General features: G+C 40.4%; 1 protein-coding gene across 1 annotated transcript in view; it reads left to right on the top strand.

The window, feature by feature from the left end:
* The window catches only part of CYL1 (alpha-N-acetylglucosaminidase family / NAGLU family), a 46,567-nt gene extending 24,000 nt beyond the window's left edge, over nucleotides 1–22,567 (top strand). The window contains exons 7-19 of the mRNA XM_078590365.1: nucleotides 62–143; nucleotides 1,434–1,540; nucleotides 2,705–2,735; nucleotides 9,156–9,273; nucleotides 14,825–14,875; nucleotides 15,729–15,838; nucleotides 15,950–16,052; nucleotides 18,426–18,524; nucleotides 20,058–20,168; nucleotides 20,984–21,213; nucleotides 21,481–21,718; nucleotides 21,972–22,050; nucleotides 22,129–22,567. Of these exons, the coding sequence (XP_078446491.1) occupies nucleotides 62–143; nucleotides 1,434–1,540; nucleotides 2,705–2,735; nucleotides 9,156–9,273; nucleotides 14,825–14,875; nucleotides 15,729–15,838; nucleotides 15,950–16,052; nucleotides 18,426–18,524; nucleotides 20,058–20,168; nucleotides 20,984–21,213; nucleotides 21,481–21,718; nucleotides 21,972–22,050; nucleotides 22,129–22,367 (1,598 nt within the window). The 3' untranslated portion in view covers nucleotides 22,368–22,567. The remainder of the gene's footprint in view (nucleotides 1–61; nucleotides 144–1,433; nucleotides 1,541–2,704; nucleotides 2,736–9,155; nucleotides 9,274–14,824; nucleotides 14,876–15,728; nucleotides 15,839–15,949; nucleotides 16,053–18,425; nucleotides 18,525–20,057; nucleotides 20,169–20,983; nucleotides 21,214–21,480; nucleotides 21,719–21,971; nucleotides 22,051–22,128) is intronic.
* The last annotated feature ends 1,662 nt before the right edge of the window (nucleotides 22,568–24,229 follow it).

Here is a 24,229-nt window from a genome sequence, read left to right as displayed (position 1 = left end):
TTTAAATTTAGTTCTTTTGAAAGTGTTTGTTTTGTCTGATATAAATTTGTTAAATATGCAGTGCTACCCGCATTCTCGGGTAATGTGCCTGGCGTAATAGGGAAGATATTTCCATCAGCAAATATATCGAGATTAGGAAACTGGTATTTGAAGTTTTATAGTTTTTTCCATTTCGAATTTTTAATAATTTCTTTATTAGATAGTTTATTCATTTTATTTTTTTTCTCTTTTTCTAGAAAACTGAATGGATAGTACGTAAAGTATTACCTTAAGGATGTTGTTGTATCCTGGTTCAGAAATTTTTGCAAACGTAAGAATATCCCAAGTTCAGAAGAATGTCTCTCGAAATTTTTTCCCTTCATTTGAAGTAGTCATTATCTACATAAGACATGACTATGAGAAAATGAAAGAGAAGAAATAGGGATGGGAAAAACTGTATTGTTCGTTTGCGAACATGCGAACGAACACAAACACGAACAGGGAAAATCCGACACAAACATGTTCGCGAACAGTTCGTGAAGAGACGAACTGTTCGCGAACAGGTAGGATCCCTGAGGATTTTTTACAATATAATAATAATAATAACAAAAATAAAAAAATAAAAAAAAATAAATAAATAATAATCTTTCTCTCGTCCCCCTGGTCCCTCCCCTCTCAGGGAGAGAGAGCAGGATCTCTCTCTCTCTCCCCGCCCATCCTCCCGTGTCCCCTCTCCCATGCGACCGTGCCCCCATCTCTCTCTTCCCGCCCCCCTCTCCCATGCTCTCTCTCTCTCTCTCTCCCTCACTGATCTCTCCCCTGCAGCCGTCCCCCCCCTTCTCCCCCCCCCCTCTCCCGTGCTACCCTACCCCTCGCTCCCTCTCTCCTCTCTCTCTCTCTCTCTATCTCTCTGATAATACATTTTTTTACTATTTTTCAAAATGAGTATTGTTCGTTCGACGCCGAAAAAAGATTTTCCCATCCCTAAGAAGAAATTTCTCATTATAAATCATAATGATATTTTGCTGTAAAGGTAGGGAGGGAACCTTAACTGGAATGAAGCAATGTTGAGAGGCCTCATTATTATCAGATAAACCCCTGAAATGTACACGTCTTTCTTCCAATATTACTTATTTTATATTATATTGCATAGAAATTGTTACTGTGTGTTCCCTCAATCAAATTGTATCTTTTGTCAACCTCTTGTATTTTATGTTTCCTTGGTAAGTGGATTGAAAATTTTAAGGGAATGTGTATGACCCATGATTTTCATATTTTTTTCCTGTGAATCTTTAACTGAAGGAAAATTTCAAAATTACTTGTTCTTTCGTTGTATATTTGTTTACTGATTAGATAATGTTTTGACTTTTGCGTATATCTGTTCCTATATCTCTTTGCCATGCTCAAAACCAAATTATAAGCTCTCCTTTTGCTTCTTTACGTGGCTCGTACAGGAATACCATTGGTGGAGATTCTCGTTGGTGTTGCACATATCTCCTTGATCCATCAGACCCATTGTTTGTTAGAATAGGGAAGTCATTTATCGACCAACAAACTAAAGGTATTTCTGTTTTGTCAAGCTTGAAGTATTCTTCTTTCAGTTGCCTTTTTATAATGTTTCTGATGTAACATAAAACTCGTGCAGACCCATATGATCAAGTATATTAGATTTAAAGAATTAGGTGCTGATCATAGTTTTAAATCTTCATTTCTGTTATATTATTATGAACTTGGTCATATATTATTATTGATTTTGGGTTGATCATCAATTCCTGGTGATTTTCCCTTTTTTTCTTAAAAAACGATCTTCAAGTATATTACATTTAAACATCTTTTCTACATTTCTGTTACACATTTAGGCCACTGTTATTTCTGAAAGAAGAGAGCGCTCAAATATGTCACAGCGATGTGATGACTGTCTAAATTAGGGCGTTCCTTAGGTTGATGACAAGGGGGGACTTTTCACTCGAATGTTTGGATATTCTCTAGAATAAAATATGGTGGATTGATGCTCCCATGTCAATTGTTTTCATTCTTTCTTCCCTTATTATTTTTCTCATTGGATCCTGATTTTCTTGTAGAGCTTTGACAGTTTACTTGTATTTTAATTAAAGTGTGGTTGATGGATTGAGAGTTGGTAATTATTAATTGGGTCCAATCCTACGTATTTGGTTGTTCATGCAATAATCATGGTACAATTACCATATGTTAATGGTCATACTCTTTCTGAAAATACTTCAAATCTTCTCTCCCTTTTAGCCTAAAGAGTATGGGCTGTCCTGTGTCTGCAGGGGTCTTCATTCTAATGGTGTGTGAAAAAAATGCTCAACTCTGGAATAGGGGAAGAATAGGGCTTTCAATCACCTAATGCTGTTGAGTGAGTGGTGATGGTATATTTCAAAAATCATTATTTAAGAAGTCACTGGCAAAGAAAAGTCTTTGTGGGAATTTCTTACAAAAATTGCAGACAGGGGAGATCAACAGTGCTTTTTTTCATTACTGATTAATAGCTTCTAGAACGAGTCAGATCCTTTTTTTATTACCTTATCCCCTATATTTATCATGAATATTTCTGCTGTCAACTAAAGCTTTGCAAGTACATGAGTTTTTGTTTCTTTAATTTTACGATTTTATCTACATCTATACATCTATAGAGACGCTTTGATTCTTTCAAAATTTTAAAGATGAAAGCATGTGATGAAATATTTTCCTCTTTCAATTTCAGAGTATGGAGACATAACAAACATATATAACTGGTTAGTGTTTCTATCAATTGTTTGTGCTATGCATTGATTTTAGACAGAGTTCCTTGTCTTTTCTTTCTTTTTTCTCTCTCAAATTTGCTGCAATGTTTATTAAAATCTCTCTACTTTCATATTTGTAAGTATCTCCTTATAGTGACCCACTATGTCGGCAGACCTACTTTAGGGCATTCCCCCTAATGGGCAGGCTCAATGTCAACAATGACCTGTATTTATACTGTTATCATTAAGGGGATCTCCTGGTTAAATCCAAAGTGTGGCGATGCTTGTCAGGGCAGGATTGTTGTTTCGCTTACATGGTATCAGAGTTCAGGTGTCATTTGGCTACCTGATAATTTCCCTATATTCTACTCTGACGACCCTTCTCCTCTGTTTGCTGCACAAGTGGTCCTATTCTAGAAGAGTCACTAGTCAACTGCGGTGGAAAAGTTAGTAGTGAGTTAAGAGACCAGCACTCATCCCATGTTACCTCTTCACATTTTCTCTGAAGATAAAGAGCATGCCTTCATTACCCTGCAAGGTATACCCAAGAAACTCAACTGTTAGTTGAGTTTCTTTGTTAATGGAATCGCTTTGTGTTCCTAATGTTGTCGGAAGAGATCTTGCTGACCACTTAACTGATGAAATGTCTGATATATCTCGTCTTTGATACAAGAAATGAAAGACAGAAGAGTCATTTATTCATGGGTGGCTGCTGACTTGCATGGCAATGGAAATGTATACGAAGCTCTTGTTCATATGGACTTGGTTGAAGAGCAGTGGAACCAGTTCCAAAACAACTGTGGGAAAAGCAGACAGCCATGCTAGTTTATGGATTGGCAGTCAAGGCGGCTCCACTTGTTGTAGAAGACAAATCTTTTATGGAGTGATTATGTGTGCACTGTGAAGGCCTGGGGAACCCCAGCAGAAAGAAGACCAGCATATGGAATGGAGAGACAGGAGTCACCAGGGGGTTTACATTGGCTGCCTAATTGGGGAGATTACACAAGGAACCCCTGCAGTGGAGGAGGTTTGACAGGCACTCAGAAAAAAATTCCTGCCCTAGACAAATCAGAAATATGGTCCCTCGAGAATGGACATTGCTTCATCCGTAGGGCCTCTATGCCAACATACATTGCAGTAGACAGATGTGAGCAGGATGTCAACTGGGGAGCATGTCAGAGGTGGTGTTGGGTTCTACCAAGTGATGGATCATCTAGGGGACAGAGAAACACACTCTTCATAGAAGTACGGGGTGAACCCATGGGCTTTAGGATCAGAATGGGGCTGGTGGCTCTGGTCAGACCTTTTGGCACTCTTAGGCATATCCTCTCATTTGGGCTGGATTCGGGGAACCTAAATATAGTGCTGCTGGAGGTAGAGGGGATCTTGGCAGATGCCACGACCCATACTTCTGGGGCCCAGATGGAAATTTTGAGATCCGACTTGCTGCACGATTGCCACCACCGCTGCCACAACCAACAAGAAGGCAGCCGGCGGGCCGAGCAAAGCTAAAGAGAAATTAACATTGTTAGGGGGAGTGTCAACATCAGGAATGAATAAGATTGCCTTAAACATTGGGGGACAACAGTGGGACATGTTATGATCTACTAAGCCTTTTTGAATTCCCTTTGCAGTTCCCTTTAAGTATGTAGCCCTCCTCATTGGAGGGCAGGACATGAATTTGCAAGAAGTTATTCCCTCTCTATAGCTTCTCTTTCCCTCGATGACACCCACTTCATCGAGCCCCAGTTCCCTCGATGAAGCCCACTCCGCTGTTCCTCCCTCGCCCTCGTCCCCTTGGGGTCCTCTACCTGACCAAGGCCAGCCCTTCCTGATACGATCCTTGGATGGGACCCTATCAGGACACCACCTCAAAGGCGGAAAACACCGTGATGAGAGAGGTCCCCAGTGTGTTATCGACAAAAGAGGACATTCCTAGGAAAATGGAGCAACTTGACTTTTGTCCAGGAGGAGGCACATAAACGGAGGGAGGTTTATCGAGTCTGGAGACTGATACGAACCCAATCCAGAAATATAAATGTAAGAGGGAGGTGGAAAGGCATGTTTAGAATACGTTATGAAAATAAAGAAGCTCGTGATATATTAAATAAGAGGGAGCATCCTCAAGAGGGACGTCGGGTGGAGTTTTGTAGACGAGGAGTACAGGCGACGGTCGAGTAGATCCTCTGAGACTGAGAAGAGGACCGATCCGGTTCTTCTCCTTCGGGCGCCTTGCTAATGCAACTTTGCTGGCATCTATTTTCCTCTGATAGTTACCTTTTCTTGTTAGTTCCCATCATTCTCCCTACGCTGTCACGAACTGGTTGTCTGGTTTTTAAGAAGTAAGTTCTACCGGGTTTTTGGCGCTATTTTACAAGCCTCTCGATTATAAAACTTTTGCTCTATATTGGGGACGTCGGAGCGGCATCGTATCAGAGACTTTGCACCTCCTGGGAGACATAACTGTAGGAAGGGAATCCAATACTGAAGGAAGCAGCTGAGTAGCAGACCATCGCTCGTGTCAATGCAAAAAGGGAACTCAATGCGGGAAAGGGTTTGTGTACAAAAGAAAGTAGCCGGACATTAAACATGAGCAGAGAATAGTCACGTGCGAGAAGGTGGGGAAAAGCAGACATCTGATATTAGCGGCCGAGAGCAGGACAAGAGGCAACATCATTGTAGATCATTGGCAGAAAGGACCTGCTGACTTTTGAGGAAAGTGCATGAAGATTCTTCACAACCAAGTAGTAGCCAAGCTAATTGATGAACAGAATGTCACAGAATGTCATGAGCCAGAAGTTGAGCCAGTTGGTGAATGGAATGTCATGGAAGAGGATCCCATTTTCAGTCATTGAGCAAAAGAAATCGCGCCATAGGTGGGACTGAAGCTGGCACAATGCAGTGAAGGAGCTGATAGTCACCTATGAAATGCATCTCATGGAATATTTGCAGCCTCTGTAACAAAAATAGGCATAGAGAAGTGGGAAGATACTGGAGAGAATGGGGAGCAACAATGGCGTGTCTACTGGAAAGCATGTTAGAAAGGTCAGAGACAAGGGAATGGAATGCAGTGAGAAGAGGTTTTCTTGAGGGTTTCCTCGCGGTTGATGCAGTTGGGTGGTCTGGGGGAGTGGTAGTAGCTTGGAAGAAATAAGTGTTCTCATAAATGGCTTGATGGACGGGCCAGTTAGCTGCAGCACCCAAGCTGAAACGTTTGAATGACAATTTTGAAATGGTCCTAGCCCCGATATATGGTTCAGTGAATGGCATGCGGAGAAACGGCCTATGGAGGGAGTTAGATACTCAGGTGGGCACGTTCCATGGTGCCCTTTGCTGCTAGGGGGAGATTTCAATCTGAAGTTAGAAGCAAGGGACTCGCCAAACAACAATAAAGGGAGATGCTGATTCGAAGGAATTTTGAGCATTCATATTAGAGGCAGCACTCCATGAAATGAGACTCATCGATTGTGTGTATATATGGAGGGGCACAATGGGACATAACAGGTTGTCGATATTGGATCGGTTTTTATGCTCAATAGAGCTGGCGGTGCAGTTCCCATCAGCGGACATGAGATTGCTTCCACTCCCAATATCAGAAGGCCTACCTACTTCAAAGTGGACAGTTCATGGATATAGGGGAGGCTGCTTCAAGGAGGTGAAAAAAATGTGGTCATCACAAACCCAGCTCACATTCAAGGCAAAGACGTTGGCTGCTTGAATCCAAAAGCTGTGGCACCAACTGGCGGGGCTTTGGATGGACATACATGAGGACAGGAAGATACACTATGCGAAGCCCTGAGTAGGATCAAACAACATGATGACCTGGATGTTACATGGTGCTTGGAAGAAGAAGAAGCAAAAGAACAGAGGAAATGGAGGGGTGTAATAGCATAGGAATACAAAAAGGTAGAGATGGACAGAAGGCAAAGTTCCAAGTGGTTGTGGCTACAGGTTGGGGTCGTGAACACAAGATTCTTCTATCTTTCAGCAAATGGGAGTAGATGGACAAAAAATATTTGGAGATTGATGGAGGGGGCCAGGAACATGCTGGAACACAATCGGTGGATCGAGCTATTGCAGAGCACTCTGGACTTCTTTTAAGAAGGGAAAATGAAACTGGTGGAAGTGGTGTGCAAAGGAGCAGAAAATTTGGCTCCGGATCACGTAGCATGGCTGATCAGACCTTTTTCAGGAAGAGGTTAAGGGGGCAATCGAAGGACTAATCTCCAAAAGGGCGCCAAGACCGGACAGCCTGCTGATATTCTTCTAAAAAGAGTTCTGAGAGCTGGTGGGGCCAAATGTAATAGCCACGCTGGAAGAATTTTGTCAAGGGATTGGCAGTACAGAGAGCATTAATGAGGCATACCTGTTTCTTCTACTGAAGCATCACGGAGCTAACAGAAGTGAGGATTTCAGACCAGTTTTGTTGTCCAATTCCATTAATATTATTATTGCAAGGGTATAAGCGAACAGTTAGAACTCTCCCAATCAGCATATTTACTGGGAAGATTTTTGGTCGATAGCACAGTTGTGGCGGGAGAGATTAGCTATATGGAAAAGGCATGAAACCAGGGGATCCATGCGGAATGTCGACGTCACCAAGGCTTATGACACATTAGACTGAAACTTCCTGTGTGCATTGATGAAATGGAGAGATTTCCCCAAGGAATAGATCACGTGGGTAAAGAGATGCATAACCTCACACTCCTTTTCAGTGTTGGTTAATGGATGATTGGAAGGTGGGCGATTACAGCTGCAAAGGGGGTTGAGGCAAGGATCTCCCCTTGCCCCAATACTGTTCATCCTTGTGGTGGATGCACTCGCCACGTGGACCATGCATAAAGCTCACGGACTTTTGAGGCGCTATCAGGCATAAAGCTTCCCTAAGGGCATTCTGTTATTGCAGTTCGCAGAGGACACCGCCTTTTTTATAAATTGCTTAGTTGAGGAAGTGCGGAACTTGTCCACCTTACTTGATTTATTCCGAGTTACCTGATCTTCAAATCAATCGAGCTAAGTTAGCATTTGTAAGTAGTGGTCTTTCTCAAGAAGAGGAGATGCAACTCACAAAGGCATTGGGTACTCTTACTGGAAGGCTACCTATGCGATATTTGGGTCTGAAATTGACCCCAGGGGAGGTTGACTAAGGCTGATTGGCTGCTGGTTGTTGAGAAGTTATTGAGTTGGTTGACGCCATTGCAGTCAGTATTGTCATCAATTCCAATCTTTTACCTCTCAGTGTTCAAGATGCCAGTAGGAATAGGAAAAAGACTAGAATGCCTAATGGGACAATTCTTGTGGAAAGGCTTAGGATCTGATCAGATTCGCGGGCTGGCTCTGGTGGCATGGGCTATCATTTGTAAGCCCACCAAACTGGGAGGATTGGGAGTTGTGTATACAGAGTATGAATGTGGTGCTACCAACAAAGTGGGTGACAAGGATCATGAACCCCTGAGATGACAAGGATCATCCAATTATTGCATGACAGGTATAGTCGGGGTTTGAAGTGGCATAAGAAAGTGACCCTAGTCAGAGGGGCATCATCATATTGGCATGGGTTTGAGACAGATTTTCCCCCTGAGTCAGAAATTTCTTTTCCAGCAGGTTAGGAGATGGATCAATATTTAAAATTGTCATCGTCCGATGATCTGGAATGCTGGGAGAACACATGCTGGGAATGCTGTGATCTGGAAGACCAGAGCTTGGAGGAGTTCTTGGTCATGCAACAAGCTTTAAATGAGAGCAGCCTATGTCTCAGAGCTTCATTTTCAGTCCAAAGGGGGCACACAAAGATCTGAGAGGGACTTGAAGAGGAGCAATTGCTTATCTAATCATGTTGGGCTTATGGTGATTAAAGGTTCCGTTGAAGTTAAATATTATCCGATGGCTTATAGTGCTAAAGAAACTTGGGACTTGGGTCTTTCACCAAGGATGTACCAAAATACATCGGGGACATTCACATTTTGTAGAAGAGGCGATGAGTGCCCCTTCACCAGCTCAATCTGGGCCACATAAGTGCAGCTCACGATGGATGTGTCTTCGGAGGTGGCCTCCTAGCAGTCCATCTGGAGCAGCAGCCCTAGGAGGGAAGAGGGGAGCCGAGCAATGGCAGTACTTTGGACAATATGGCTCCACTGAATTGTGGTGAAGCTTAGGGAAAGGAAGGTTTTTATGGACGGGCTCGTCCACGAGGCCGAGGGCCTCATGGCATCATTGTTTTCTCGAGCTGTACAGGTAAAGGCAAGGGAATGATCATGTACGGTTAGAGTGTTAGGAGTGGACACCTGTATGTTGGGTGGTTACCATTTCAACATTGACCAATTTTATTCAATCATATTTAAAAAAAACCTTTATTCCTTCATTTTCTGTTATAAAGATAATTTCTGTAATTTTATTGTTTGCAATTTAATTGTCATCCGTCATATTTTTCAGTGATACTTTCAATGAAAACTCTCCTCCCTCAGATGATCCAGCTTACATCGCAAGCCTTGGAGCCTCTATCTATAGAGCAATGTATGCTGCTAACAAGAATGCTATATGGTTAATGCAGGCATGTGTTAGTTTTTGTTTCTTTTTTCAACCCCTATGAAGTATATTTCCATCTGATGTCTTTACAGTACTTTTCCTTCAAGACCTGAAGTCCAACCCTTGAGTGGTCTGTCAAGAAGACTGATATAATCCTTGAGACCTTCAGGGGTATTTTTGGCTTTTGTCGGTACATTATTTCTTTACAGATATATTTAGTGCCCCAAATGTGGAGCAGGCAAGAGGATTTAACCATGACGCCGTTTTGGGAAGAAGTATATTGAGGTCATGAGCTGTTCTCCTACATCCCTGGTATGACATCCATACCATGGGTATCTCCTCTCTACACAACACCCATTTTGCAATGATCCCAATCAGGATCTTATCAGAAGGTCCATAGCAATTTTCAACAGATTGTAAGTGTAGTCTGTCATTATTTCTCTTTGAATCTGCTCAGTGTGCCTTATCCCATACCTTGACAGTTGGAATGGTAGGAAATAATCACTCATGAAGGGACCGTGTTCTCTTGTAGCCAGCTCTTGATGCTAGCATATTCTTCTCCATAGAGATCATATTGAAACTCAAGTGGACTTGTATCAGTCAAAGTGAAGGGCTATTGTTTTGACAACCTATCAATACCATCTCCATGTGATTTCCCTGTTGTAATCGGTTGATCTTATTGAAATTGTACCTTTTCAGCATTTTTGGGAGCTTCAAGTGTCTATTAAGTTCTTAAGAACTGTTAGAGATAGGAAAATTCAGCAGACGGCCCATATGATTGATCGAATCCAGTCTTTGATCTTGCTGATCCATGATGGATCTGGTCCACCGTCCATACCCATTAGATTGATGGGCTATCTCAATCGAGCTCAGTACAATAACAATGATCGAGTTAGTAAATCAAAAATTGATTCGATCAGTAATCAGTTGATATGAACCCAAACCCCAAAGAGATGACAGCAGATGGATAATAAATCCCGAAGCGAAGACTGGCCTACCACAATAACTTTGGAAGGGTTCTAGCAAGAGTGAGATAGGGAGAAAGGGGAGAGAGAAGTGATCCCAATAGTAGTGAGCCACAACATCAAAACGGTCCCTCTCCTGTCCCTACAACTTAAGTAGTGCCCTCCAGTGGCTCTTAGCCTAATGAGCAGGCGTTTTCTCCGCGTATCCAGCCTTATTTTTGCATCTCATGTACACGTGTGATGTCATAACTTGAGTGATTGATGGCCCATACCAAAAAATGAAGAAAAAGTCATAGAGGGGAGGAATGTGAATCACCTGTGAACCCTAATCCTAGGGTTAGGAGGAAGAAACTCCAGGAGAAGAAGCTCAAGGAGAGAAAGAATAAAAAGGTGTCTTATGTTTTCTGATACAGCGGGGCCCTAGGGTTAACTAATCTAGGTGATTACATAAAAGAGAGGGTCCAGGCTATCGTGGACCCGATAGCCTGGATCCATTTAATTATGTCTGATAAGGACATAACATAAGAAAAAGGGTTCCAGGCTATTGTGGACCCAATAGCATGGATCTATTTACTTATGTCCGATAATGACATAACAGAAGAAAAAATAATAACGATATTGGCCCAGCCCAATATCCAGGGTCCAATATGTAACGCATCATCTAAAGTAACTAAGGAACGCTGGCTGACAAGGAATAATCAAGATCCCCTATTTTTTTCTAGCTTATCTTCCTCTCTTTCCCCTTGTGCTTCTGATTCCAAGTCGCTCTTTCCCCCTCCTGCAGCTCTCATTTTGGCCACAACCTTTTTATCTGGGTATCTCCTACTTACCAAAATCCTCTGGCACACAAGCAAAGGAAGACAGGATAGAAGCTACAGGATGGGGCAGTGGCAAGGCTCTCGAGACAAAGCTTCATAGTAGAAAATTTGATAAAGAGGAGTCAATTGGATATTTACCTCATTCTTCTGTCAGTCAGTATTTTATGTGTGCCATGTAGCAGCTTAAAGATGGATGAAAGACACCATCTACTCATCCACAAGCGGATTGATTGGAACGTCGTGTTCAGTCCGATTGTCTATGCACCGACGAACAGTCCAATGAATCTGGTTGGTCCATGGGGGTCAATATAGCAGGCCTAAATGATGAATCAGAAAATTTAGTATGATTTTTTTCTGAATCAATTTTTGTTTGGATCTGTTTATCAGGACTGATTCAATCTCATCTGATTGAATTGCTTAACCTGATGCGATCCACCATCGCATCTACGAGCGTCACCCCCAGCCCAAGACGAAGGCCCAATAGCTGGGCTTACTTAAGCCGGCTATCAGAATAGAGAAGCTGGTTTTGGACCTAGTAAGTGCTTGGACACTTCCTGTCTTAATCCCTTCTTCTCCTAACCGATCTCCTTTGCAGACGTCCAGACCAGCGACAGAGCTCGGAGCACCCCGAGTTCAGGCATTGTCCATCCCACCTACTCGACGGTGTCGTCCAGCCCGCTGGGCCTTCCTCATCTCCTCTCTACTTCCCTTCTCTATCTCCTTCTTTCTTCACTCTCCTTCTTGTTGCAACTTCAAGACATTGTTACAAGTTCTTCAAGGTTCTTTTGAGTGCACGAGAGACGTATCACCTTAATAATCATGGTTTGTCTCATAGATCTAGAGCCCAAAGTTGTGACGAGATCTAGAGCATCCATGACTCTAGATGCAATGTTGGAGCTGCTTTATTGCATATTTCTCCGAGGCCAGATATGTGACCAAGGCAAAGACCAAAGCATAAGTGAAGATTTCCTCATGAGATGGTTGCACAAGTGAAGATGATAATAAGGTGAGAGGAGATGCAAATACTAAGTCCACCACAAATGCGTGTAGTGAACCAGTGATAAATCTCTGTGATATGATCCCCATTCTTTGTTAGGGATATTGCTGTAAATTTAGCATCCAAGGAGACTTTTTTTATTTTTCCATGAAAGAGTGAAATGAAGCTTATCTTACGTGGGTTACCAGTGCTTGTCTTCTGCTTGTCCCAGTTCTCCCCATCTCTTGCCATTCAACAATCCCTTGCCTCCATGGATCACCTCATTGCATCTTCGGTTGCCTTCTCCTCTAGATTAATCCCTCCATCTATGATCAATATTTCCTCTATCTCCTCTAGTTCTCTCTTCCTCTAAGGAAACTGTTGTAGCCTAGAAGCCCATTTCTTGTGGCCTTGTAGCAACTGGTGACCCAAAAGGAGATCCTTCTGGAAACTAACAAGATCTGCAGAAAAGTGCCTGGAGACCCTCAAAATCCTCTGACAGATTTTTGACAGATTTTTCTTCTGCAAAAATCTGCAGCATATCTTTGCTATAACTTGTCAGATGTGCAGATATTCCGTTTTGTTTTGTCAATATCTTCCTGAGCCGCACAATATCTTCTGACAGATTCTGCTGAATATCTCTGCTCAGGGCTGTCAAGCTGCTGATCTTCTGTTTTATCTTGTCAGAGTTGTTTCTCTCAATGTTTAGAGTTGTCTTTTCATGGTATTGTCAGTATGGAAACCCTGCACCTTTTGTGACCTATATAAGGCCCTTTGTACCCTTGATGCAGGATTACTGAAGTATATTGTTTTGTTCAAACTCATGTTTCTCCCCTCTTGAGTGTTCTCTTTTTTATAGAGTACTTCAGTGCTTGTTGACTCAAACATAACCTTCTTGTGGACTGAAGGGTTGTAGAAGGTAGTTCTATGGATTTGCGACTCAGTTGCTTCAAGTAGGGTTGTAGAAGGTAGTACATGAACAGTTCTTACACTGTTCATGTACTATGGCTGAGTCAAAAATGCTTTGTAGGATAGGAGCCCACTTTAAGCTTTACTTATGAAGATGATACCATAAACTCCCGCTGTGCTAGCAGTCCTTGAAAAGAAGCAAAAGCCTTATGTATCATTCCTTAGGTTCAAAACTTAAGTAGCTGATACAATCCCTTTTCCACTTTTAGGGGTAATAGTGTCTTTTCCCTTTTGCAGCTTTAGGAGGGCAGCTAGAGAACTATCTTGTTATTGGAAGCATTCACCCCTCTCTCTTCTACATCTGAACCTCGTCTCTCCCCCTGCGATCCCCTTCCCTCATGATCATTCTCCTCTTCATCATGACTTCAGGTGACTTGTCCTTGGTCGACCCTATCTCCCCTCCATTCGGCCTCTTCCTCAACCATTCCTGTCCTCCTTGCCAACCTGGGAACCCTCTTTCATCATTGAACTTACATTGAAGTTGATATGTCCCAAGTGGGACCATATCAGTGCCACACAGATCGCTATAAAGATGAATAATTTGATAACTTAGCCTTTTCCGTGAAATTAAGATGAACAGTGGATGTCACAAAAATGATTTTTTTAAAAGAGGGGAGGTCACCCAAGATTGGCTATCCCCTTTGTGATTAATTAATATATAATTATAATTCACCTCGTTCAAAACAAAACATAGACATAATGGTTCACATTGAGTGGGGAAAGCCTCTCGACCTTTGAGAACGACCTCGCTGCGGTGCAGCCACATTTCCCAAACCACAGAAAACAACCATATCTATTCCTCCCTTCCTGGATATCCTGTCCTGTAGAGAGTCCCAGAAGGCCTTCTTTGAGGAGACATCCACCCTTGTCGTAGACTGACTGGCCCTCAATACCTAAACAAATGGGCAATCAAAGAAAAGATGGGTGAAATCTTCTTCACCCTCGTGCACATAGCGCACTCTACTGGGACTTTTAACAGCCATCTTTTCCTGAAGGCCCACAGCACCAATATTCGTATGAGGAGCAGAAACCCAAGCAACTGTGCTTTTAGGGGGATATGTAACTTCCATGCCACTTGACATGCATTGATGGTTGATGGTTCCTCCTCGAATTTTCTGTGTCTGGGTCGTATGTATGCACCCCTAATGCGAAGGGTATGTTTCACATTAACCACCCATCTTGTGCCGTAGTCGCAAGTCACAGATGTTTTAAGGACTGCTGTATCCCCTCATAATCCACGTGGCAAACAGAGGATTCTATGTGCTCACAAGTTACTGACAAATAAATGATTCCACATGCCATCCCTCCAGTCCCGATAGGCATCCTCACAAGGTCTAATGGCCTTGAGAATTCTGCATGCAAGGGGTCCTGAGTTAACTAGTTGTCTATCAAATAGCAGGAAGTGGATCCATGATTCAGCTTGGCAGCAAAAAGTTCTTAAATGCATAAAGTTACCTTTCTCTATCCCCTGCCAGAATGCATATGCCCCTTTGACTGGAGCTGCGTGTGGCTCCCAGTCCATCCATGGTTGGTATTTTTTCTTCAAGACATTGATTAGCATATTCCTCTGCTCCTGTAAGTCAATGTCATATTACATTCGTTAATACCTGTTTGATGGGAGGTTTAAGTTGTCATTCCATACTTTTATTGGCATTTTTGTGTATAAACTTATCTCCGTAGCAGTATATTTAAGGCAGATAGAGTGCAATAAAATATGTTTAATTTTAGTATTTTATTATTATTTTCAAGTGTCTATTTCTTTGCTCCCAGGGCGGCAGCATCCTCCAGCTGTGATGTCTCCATCTCATCAACATCTAGAATATCTAATCAGTTTAATTTTATGAATAGGGATGGCTCTTTTCATCAGATGCAGAGTTTTGGAAGCCTCAACAAATGAAGGTACTTGAGACATCTATTCAGTAATCACTTATTGGTGCAAGAATTATGCATTATTCCAAATTTCTTGTAGGATTTCAACTGACATTTTGATGGAAAAAGACTTGCATGCAGATTATGGTATTTTTCATCTGGTGGATTACTGTTAGTGTGCTCTGATCTTACCTGGCGGCTCAGCCATTTTCTGAATAATTATATACTTTCACCCGCTTTTGTCTGGCTAATCAAAATGAAACAGAAAATACTATTTCTCATGGTGTTAATCTGCGATTCATTTGTACTGAAATTAGTTTAGTTCCCTCTGTTTATTGTGAAGAGGCAGGGATCAAAATTTTTAGTTTTATTAAAAACAAGATCGTTAACTTTTGTATTTGAATATATCTTGTAAAATAGTAAAATATTCAGGAATCTCTTTGATTTAGGGCTGGAGCTCTTCAAACAGCCATAGGCAAACCAAACAGTTTTAATGTTATTATCAGGTTGATGGATTTATAAGATCATTGTAGGTTTGGCATTTTTTTATTGTTTCTCTTTTCTCCAAGCTACTTGTTGAAATCTCATATGATAACTTTTACTCATAATCTTAGAACACCTTTTTGTGATTACCTGTATTTATAGGATTGGTGCATAATCAAGTGAAGAAGTATGAATATGTAGTAGATTATTCTGTAAAGCATAGTGGCTCTTTTGATCGCACCCTCGAAATCTCTGCTGAATCCTTGCCCTTAATTATTTTCTAATTAACCTGCCACCAGTTTTGGAGGCCTGGATTTTGTGGACCCATTTTAACTTATAATTAGAAAATTTGAAAGCTATCATCCTTTCCTAATGTCTCTCCACCCACAACAAATTTCAGGCACTACTGCATTCTGTCCCAGTGGGGAAAATGATTGTCCTTGATCTTTTTGCAGACGTGAAGCCAATATGGAAAGTATCTTCACACTTTTATGGGGTTCCATATATCTGGTGATTTTCCTGCCTTTGTTTGTGTTTCTTCTAAACGATGTCCGAAACCATTCTACGAGTTTATGGTCCAATTAAATCTGTTAAGCTAATTGTTTCCAGTTAATGGCCCAGGTGTATGTTACATAACTTTGGTGGAAATATTGAGATGTATGGAATTCTAGACACCATAGCCTCAGATCCAATAGATTCTCGTGAGAGCCAAAATTCAACGATGGTATATCTTGATTATTTTTTTGGCACTGCTTCTATTTTAAAGTTTGGCCTATGGTCGAATATGGCTGAAAATTTCTTTCTTGATTATATGTTTTCAAAAATCTCTCAGCTGCCATTGCCCTTTTAATTTTTTTTAAATGTTAGCTGTCAAAAATCACATTGAGATCTTCGTGAAAATAATTTGAACAAAATAGGAATGATTATGCGAGATTGGTGGTGACCAACCCGATGCTATAAATTGAATTTAAAATACACAAATCACCAGATTGGCTCTCCCACCGCCCTCACTCCCTCTTAAATCAGTAGAAACAAAACTCTCCACATCATTGCAACTAGGGTTGGACATCCAGGATCGAGGACCAGTTCGACGGGACCGGACCGGGACTCTAGGACCTCCATTTGAGGGTGAACCGGTTTGTCAAACAGGTTTTGCTCCAAGGATCAAACCGGGTCGGAACTGGAAGTGTATTATTAAATATTTCTTTAAAAGTATTTATAAAAATTCTAAAAATATTAAGTCCAGCTCGCTGGATAGGTTTCATTTGAACGCAGCATAGCCACCATATATTTGAGCATCTGTGTGCACCCGCTTTATGTAGAGTAGTTCTTCAAATGTGGGCTGCAAGAACCCATCACAACCTCTTTTTTCTATTGAAAGTTTCTTCCTTCTCTCGTCACCCCAATAGTTCTCTGTGAAGAAAGGGAGGTGTGGAAGGAGAAAGACCTAGAGAGTGGGGAAAGAATGAAGGGAGGCAAAAAGGGAATTCATTACGTGCAGTTATAAAGCTCATTAAGTGGATATTCAATATAACCATCAACATAAATTTACTACTTTGACTTTGAGATTGACAAGTCAACCTAACCAGATTCAAACTGGTCCGGACTGGACCGGGACCGAAGAAGAACAGACCGCAGCGAACCGAAGTTTAGGTAAGCTTTAGGTCTTTGCTAAAAAACGGACCGGACCGGGACCGTCAAACCCTAATTGCAGTGTAGCCATGTTGCCCATAACACCCACTCCATTCTTGTGGACACACTTCCTTGAATAGAGCCCTGATGGGCCTCATCTGAAACAATATCCATTCCTAGAGTTTCTACAAGATTATTGCTTGTGAGAATAGATGAACGAAGGAAATTTGAGAACAATCTACCTCGCCCCTTGTGCAAGTAGTGCTCTCTGGGAAGGTGTCCAGAAACATTTGCTTCCAGTTGAATCTTGTCAGAAGGGGCAGCCTAATGAACAGCCATCCAACAATCCCCCCTTTAAGGAGACCTATATTTTCCATATTAGGATGGATGTATGATTGGTTATGTACTCCTCAATCTGTTCATCTCCAATCTTCTTGTATGTACCTGGACCAAAAAAGAGGTGCTTCTCCACACCCAGCCATTTTGTGTCCCACTCAAAGGCCTCAAGTGTAATAAAAACTACTACATGCTTAACAAAAGACCCACTCTAGTCTGACATAAGATTGAGGGTTCTATGCTAAGTTGAATAGGCATGGACACTTGATATGGGATTTCTCTATACATATATGGAGAGGAGGAAAAAAAGAAAGTCCTCACACAGGACTCCTCATGCCAAGTGTGAGAAAGTGAATGGGCGGTGGCCCACCTATAAATAGAAGGGGACCCTGAAATAGAAGTGAACACTCTTTTCTTGAAGTTGAAAGTGCAGAGCTCAGGCTGGTTGTCGAGAGATCCCCTCAGACCAGAGATTGCCAAGGCCTATCATCTCCCTCTCCCTTCCATGATTCTCTCCTCAATTCTCCACAGATTCGGTTGGATTTGAACTCTCCTGCTGTTTCTAGCCATTCTTGGAGAATTGCTACGTTTAGAATGTTCTTGTATTCTATGAAAACCTCGTATCAGTCGCGTTATTATTCCTTTGTCGTTCGATCGATTTCCCTCCAAGGTAGACAATAACAAAGCTCCTCCCCTGAAATGCCTCGAGTTGACTATTCATCCAACTAATCTCAAATAATGAGCTATCCCCTTGTTTAGGTCTTTATCACGACTCAATGACTCTTAGCTCCAGATGATTTAACAAAACTTATAAGGTATATCACATGATTATTTTTGCTTCAAAAGGAATATAATGCCATAACATGTTCAAGACCTACCTGAGGTCTTTTCAGAAAAATGAAAATCTATCCACAACTTGGTTATCTCATCCATTATCTTATTTGGGACTGTAATAAGTGTTTCATCATATTCCAATGTATTTTTTGTGAAACATGCACCTATGATTTCAAGCATGATTGGTAATTTTATTAAGATGTTTTAATCTATTTAAACATGATTAAATGAGGAATAAAGCTCCTAGTAAGTCGGTGAGTTCCATATGCTAATTTGGGGGCACGCCATCATGCAGATTGGTGTTGGAATGTGCATGGAAGGTATTGAGCAAAATCCAGTCGTCTATGACCTGATGTCAGAAATGGCATTTCGCTCTGAAAAGGTTCAGCTGGAGGTGCAAACTCATCATATAGATTTCCACACTGTTGAAGTTAAATGATGCATCATATTTGGTACTATCTTTCATCATGTAAACTCAATTGATCAGATGATGTTAGATTTACTGGATGTGGTCTTGGATCAGGTTCTTGTGTAATTAAGTGTCTCTTCTTTGTGACATTTTTGTTTTTAGTTTACGTTTATTTACATTGACCTTTTCTATTAAAATGAGGGATCTACATTACTGCCATTTTATTCTCTATTGTATTCTTCTTCCACTGACAGCCCCTGGTTTGTGCTCTAAAGCAGGGGAGATTGGCAGTACCCTTTCTAAAAGACTCTTTTCTTTTATTATATGTCACACCCATTTAAGTATGGGTTCCTTTATTCAATAGGTTGGGCCCTTTAGGTAACCTTTATGTGGAGAAATTTCTTGCTAGAACCACTTAAGGTGAGTTTCAAATGAGCGAATCTTAGTGTCTCTTTTAGTAAGGGAGAGGTAAATGGGAAAGGAGAGGAGGATCTGCTGAATGGACGTCACAGGGATCGAGGGGAGGAGAAAAGGAGCATCAGTGCATTTTTATTGTCAGAGATCTTTGATATCTGCCTTGCGCATGGGTGGACGTCTGCAGCAGGGAGTCTGCGTTCAGAGGGTGAGAGAGGAAGAAAAGAGAGTGAGAGGAATACTGTGATAGCTCAATTCATACCTGAAAAAGTTAAGACATTCCCCTCTTTATAGTCTCATCCTTGGCTTTTAAGGGGTTTGTCTTTTAGTGGGCCTTTACATGGTTGCCATTTCTTGTATATCCGCCTATTTCATATCCTTGGAGAAATACCAGACAACTGGAAACCATGTTGCCACTTAGTGCTGATATAGTTTTCTGGACTTCATTTATTTTATCGCTCGTGTTTATAACATCACTTAGAATATGAAATCTTTGACATGAGGGTCACTATGAAAATTTTAGTATTTTAGAGAGACTTATTTTTGTGTCTAAACATTCTTCCCATTACACCTCATATTCAAATGGCCTCCAATGTAGGTGAAGGAAAACTGTGAATGAGTTGACATCTTCAAGTTATTTTCATTTATTACTTTTAAATTCTATTTTTGAAAACAAATTCATTCTCGTGTGCATCTTTTGCGCAGTTGTGTGAGATTTCTTGGTGTATGAAATTTGATTTGTTTTTTTGTTTTGCTTGCATACAATTTTGAATTGAATGAGAGAAAAATATCTGCAAACTTAGGATAAACAAAACATAAGGGGAATATGATAGAGAGAGGGGGGATATAGGCTGATTCTGGTCAATGAAACTACATTAAGCATACGACTTGGTTTATCTTTGACCGCTGAGTTGGCCAGTGGCAAGAGTGTTTGCATCTCCAGTAATATTCAGGGGCCACAAAATGTCAAACCGCAGAAGTTAATCTGCATTGTCATTGTTGTTTTTGATATTGATACCAGAGAGTTGTAAGTGATGTTTATTTTCGTACTCATGCATCTATGTCATCACTTTTTAATCCGTTAGTAGTTTTACATGAGTCCAGAAATGGGTGAAGAACTACTCCCAAAGGCGGTATGGGAAATCTATTCCAGAGATTGAAATGGCATGGAAAATACTTCACCGGACTATTTACAATTGCACGGATGGAATTGCAGTATGTTCATCTTTCAATTTTTGTGATTCTATTTATTTCTGTTTGTTCTATTCCAGTTCCCTTTGTAATTATATTTTAAAAATATTGGTCCATACAATGGATATTTTTATTAAATGTTTGTCTCTCTCTCTCAAAACTAATGTCTGATCGTGTAATCTTATTCAAGTATTCAGTTTTTTTGGATCTGATCCAACCAGTATCAAGATTCTTATATCAAAGAAATTTACATCCGTATTGATTATTGATCAAATACTGATGATACAACTGGGAATGGGTGACATTTATTCTTAGGTTCTGAGGTTGTAAATCATTACAAAGTCAAACAAAATTCAAATAAATTAGAAATAATTTATCTATGCCCGATGATCAGAGCTTTTGTAGTGCTTTCCGGAATGCAAGAGAACGAATCCCATGCAAATTTAATTTAAGTTATTTAAGTGTAAATTTACCAGCAGGAGCGGTACTATACATGCTATGGAAACATTGAACTGTAGGGGTGAGGGCTAGCGATCTAATTAGAGAGCCTTCACTGGCAACTTCTGCTCCTCAAATCACACCTTCTTTTGGAGGTTCCAATAATTTATTCAACTCACTTTTCTGTTTCCATGTCAAGTGTTCATGCTGCTATTGATTTCCATTTTAACTGAGCCCTGCAATTGTTTTCAGAATTTGGCTTTTTACTGACACATGATTTCCCGTGGACACCTTTTCTTATTCCTGTGCATTTGAAAATATGCTAGCAGGCATGAGATTTAAGTACCCCTTTATTTATCGTGGGACAATGACATTTATAGCAAATAATCACACGTGTGCAGGATCATAATCGGGACATTATACTTGAATTTCCAGACAGAAGTCCATATGTGATTTCCAAGGAAAGTGGAACAAAGATTTCTGACGGACACGAGGATCATAGGCTCACCTTCAGAGAAATTGTTTCAAGCAGCCATTCACCTCATTTGTGGTACTCAACTGACGAGGTGATCAATGCACTTTGCCTGTTTCTGTTGGCTGGAGAGAAAATCGAGGAAAGCCATACCTACAGGTAAAACTTGATGCAAAATTAAAGCCCTCCTGGAATTTTGATTAGAGAATTATTGTGGGCAATCCTGGTTAAGGGTAGTTAAGGCTATAGGATTTCAGGTTTTGAATTGAGAGAGTTTGAGGTCTAGGTTTAAGGAGTTACAGTTCAAGTTTTTAGGGTTAAAGTTTAGAGAGGAAGGAAAAGGATGCATCTATTTTTTCAGATAGAAAGTTAATTACAACCATGACAGCCTCTTACAGAAAGATTTGCTCCGAATTTCTTATTCAGGTATGACCTGGTCGATCTTACGAGACAGGTCTTATCAAAGATTGGGAATCAACTCTACTTAGATGCAATAAAGGCATATAAACAGGGTGATTCAGATTCACTCTCTCGCCATAGTGGAAGATTGATAGAACTCATAGAAGATCTTGACACTCTTTTATCCTCGGATGATAATTTCCTTCTGGGAACCTGGCTGGAAAATGCAAAATCTCTTGCCACAAGTCAAGAGGAACGAAAACAGGTCAGTCAATTACCTTCTTTTACTTCCAAAATTTTGCATTATTTCCTGTTATTGAGTCCTTCCCCATGTTATTTACTTGTAAAATCCAAATATTAATAATAGCCACATGAATGATATCATTAATCAGGAGATTGCAGTTTTCATTTTTTTCCTTTTAATAATATTTCCATTTATGTGATGTTTCCATGTTCTGAGAATTTCTCGCTAATTTCTCTCTCAATAACCTGGGCCTCCTATCCTTTTTTCTCCACAGTATGAATGGAATGCGAGAACCCAAGTGACAATGTGGTTTGACAACACTGAGACCAATCAGAGCAAACTGCATGACTATGGTACTTGTCTTTACTTCTCCATAGGCTCAATTTTTTTTAATTTTTATTGCTACATCAATAATTTTCTATCTTAAATAGCAAACAAGTATTGGAGTGGCTTGCTGAGAGAATACTATCTACCACGAGCTTCCACATACTTCAAATACCTGATAGAGAGTTTGAAGGAAGAAGTGGAGTTTCCACTGGAGAAATGGAGGAGTGAATGGATCTCGTATTCTAATAAGTGGCAAGCTGGAGATGAAATTTATCCTGTCAACACGGTGGGCAATTCCCTTGCAATTGCTAAAGATCTGGCGTCAAAGTATTTGAACCTATAAAATTATTTCTTTGGTTTTCCCTTCTCCTTATTTGAATATGTTGGTAACCCTCCCTGTCTCCATTTGTGAAGGATTTTATCATAATGGTGCTCTTTAAAATATTTATGTGTGGGGGCTGAAATCTTCTTAAAGATGGTATGTTTTTAGAATCTGTTTCCTATTTTATCTCATGTAATACTATGCTCTTAGCACTTCTTATCTATCATGATCCTTTTCTCTTTCCTTTATCTCTCTCTATCACTATCTCTATCTCCTCCCAAATTACTTCACATTTTTTCCATAAATTGGAAGAAAGGTTCAAATTTTGTGTCACAACAATCCGGATGGTATATTATGAAAGATAAAAGAGGTAAAAGGTTGTGAAAGGGAGAAGCTAGCATCAGAGGGAAAAATTATTCAGCTCAGGCGATAATACTTGCTGATCCATCGATCTAACTGTCCATTCTTGCAATTGGATAGACATACTAAAGGAGAGACGGTAGGATTGGAGTGATTATCACCATTGGCATATTATGTACTTTTAAGGACTTGACAAGTTTGAAAAGTAGTTGTATAATGTTACTCTACACATGGTATCACAGCCAGGTTGTCCAAAGTATTCAGTTTTTCTCTGACTATAATTTTCCCCAAGTAACTACCGAAAGTTGTTCACATCTGCTACTATCATCGATGCTTCCATATAAAATAAGCCATTCATATCGCCCACTCATAGGGAGTTTTGCTGAGTCACTGATGTGACAAACTCGGTGAACTTCAAATTCATGGTATTTCTGTGTAATTTCATAAAGTATATTCATTTATATTGTATAGAATCCCCGAGATAGAGGGGATATTTCAGGTCAGACACCAAGATGATGAATTTTATTCAGATCATGGTGATTTTCTTTCACAATCATGAGATACCAGGAAAATAATATTATAATAAGCTGAAACTGGCCAAAATCAAACGATGACAGTGCATGAATGTGGCCAAAATCAAGAGTTTTAGGGATTGTTATATCTGTACTGCAAGGTAAAATTAGATTTCAATGTGAATAGGCCATCAACAATGGAAGTTGGGAACGATTAAATGCATGATCAATTGTATATGAAAATTAATAAATAAATTAAAAACAGTCATACATTTAATTTAAAATCACACATTTCCGGTGGTTTAATGTGCTTTAGAGAAAGATAAGAATATATCATTTTAGTAAGCTAAGACACATAAAAACCATGAACCACACTCTTTCGTATACGTCAGGAGTCTATTGATGAAAAGGGGCTAGGGAAAGCTTGAACCCAATTCCTCCTGTGATGAATATAAGTGCAATTGAAATTCCTGGGGAGTTATACATTTGTGTATTGATAAGACCATTCACTATCTGTTGAAGCTCGATTTCCCCCCCCCCCCTCCCCCCAGGTAAACCATATTCCCAAGAAAAACCATGAACCAGAATAGAAGAGCTCATCCCGCCCATGAGTAAATATATCGTAGTAGCCTTGTTAGACCGTACATATCTCTAGGCATATCCTGATAATAGGTAGGAGAATAAACTGAAACATTCTAGAGCTACAAAGATAGTTATTGAATCTTTAGCACCACATAAAAACATCCCTACAGATAGAGGAATACATAAAGTTGCTGTTATTACAAATAACAGAAACTCTGTTATAGCCATTTCTGTACATTCCATATACACTACAGATAGAGGAATACATAAAGTTGAAGATAGCAAAATAAAAAATTGAAAGATTTTGTTGAAAGTGTTCGTTTGGAAATTTCCCGAAAAGCTAATCATAGGTTCTTCTCTCCATCGGAACGATAGGGCTATTATGCTCATTACTTAACTGGTTGAAGAGATGAATTGGAACAAAGGTCT

Source organism: Wolffia australiana, chromosome 19 (assembly GCF_029677425.1).
Source record: "Wolffia australiana isolate 7733 chromosome 19, ASM2967742v1".
NCBI classification, from domain to species: domain Eukaryota; kingdom Viridiplantae; phylum Streptophyta; class Magnoliopsida; order Alismatales; family Araceae; genus Wolffia; species Wolffia australiana.
The sequence above is the reverse complement of the archived record's forward strand: the minus strand, read 5'-3'. Positions and strand labels throughout refer to the sequence as shown.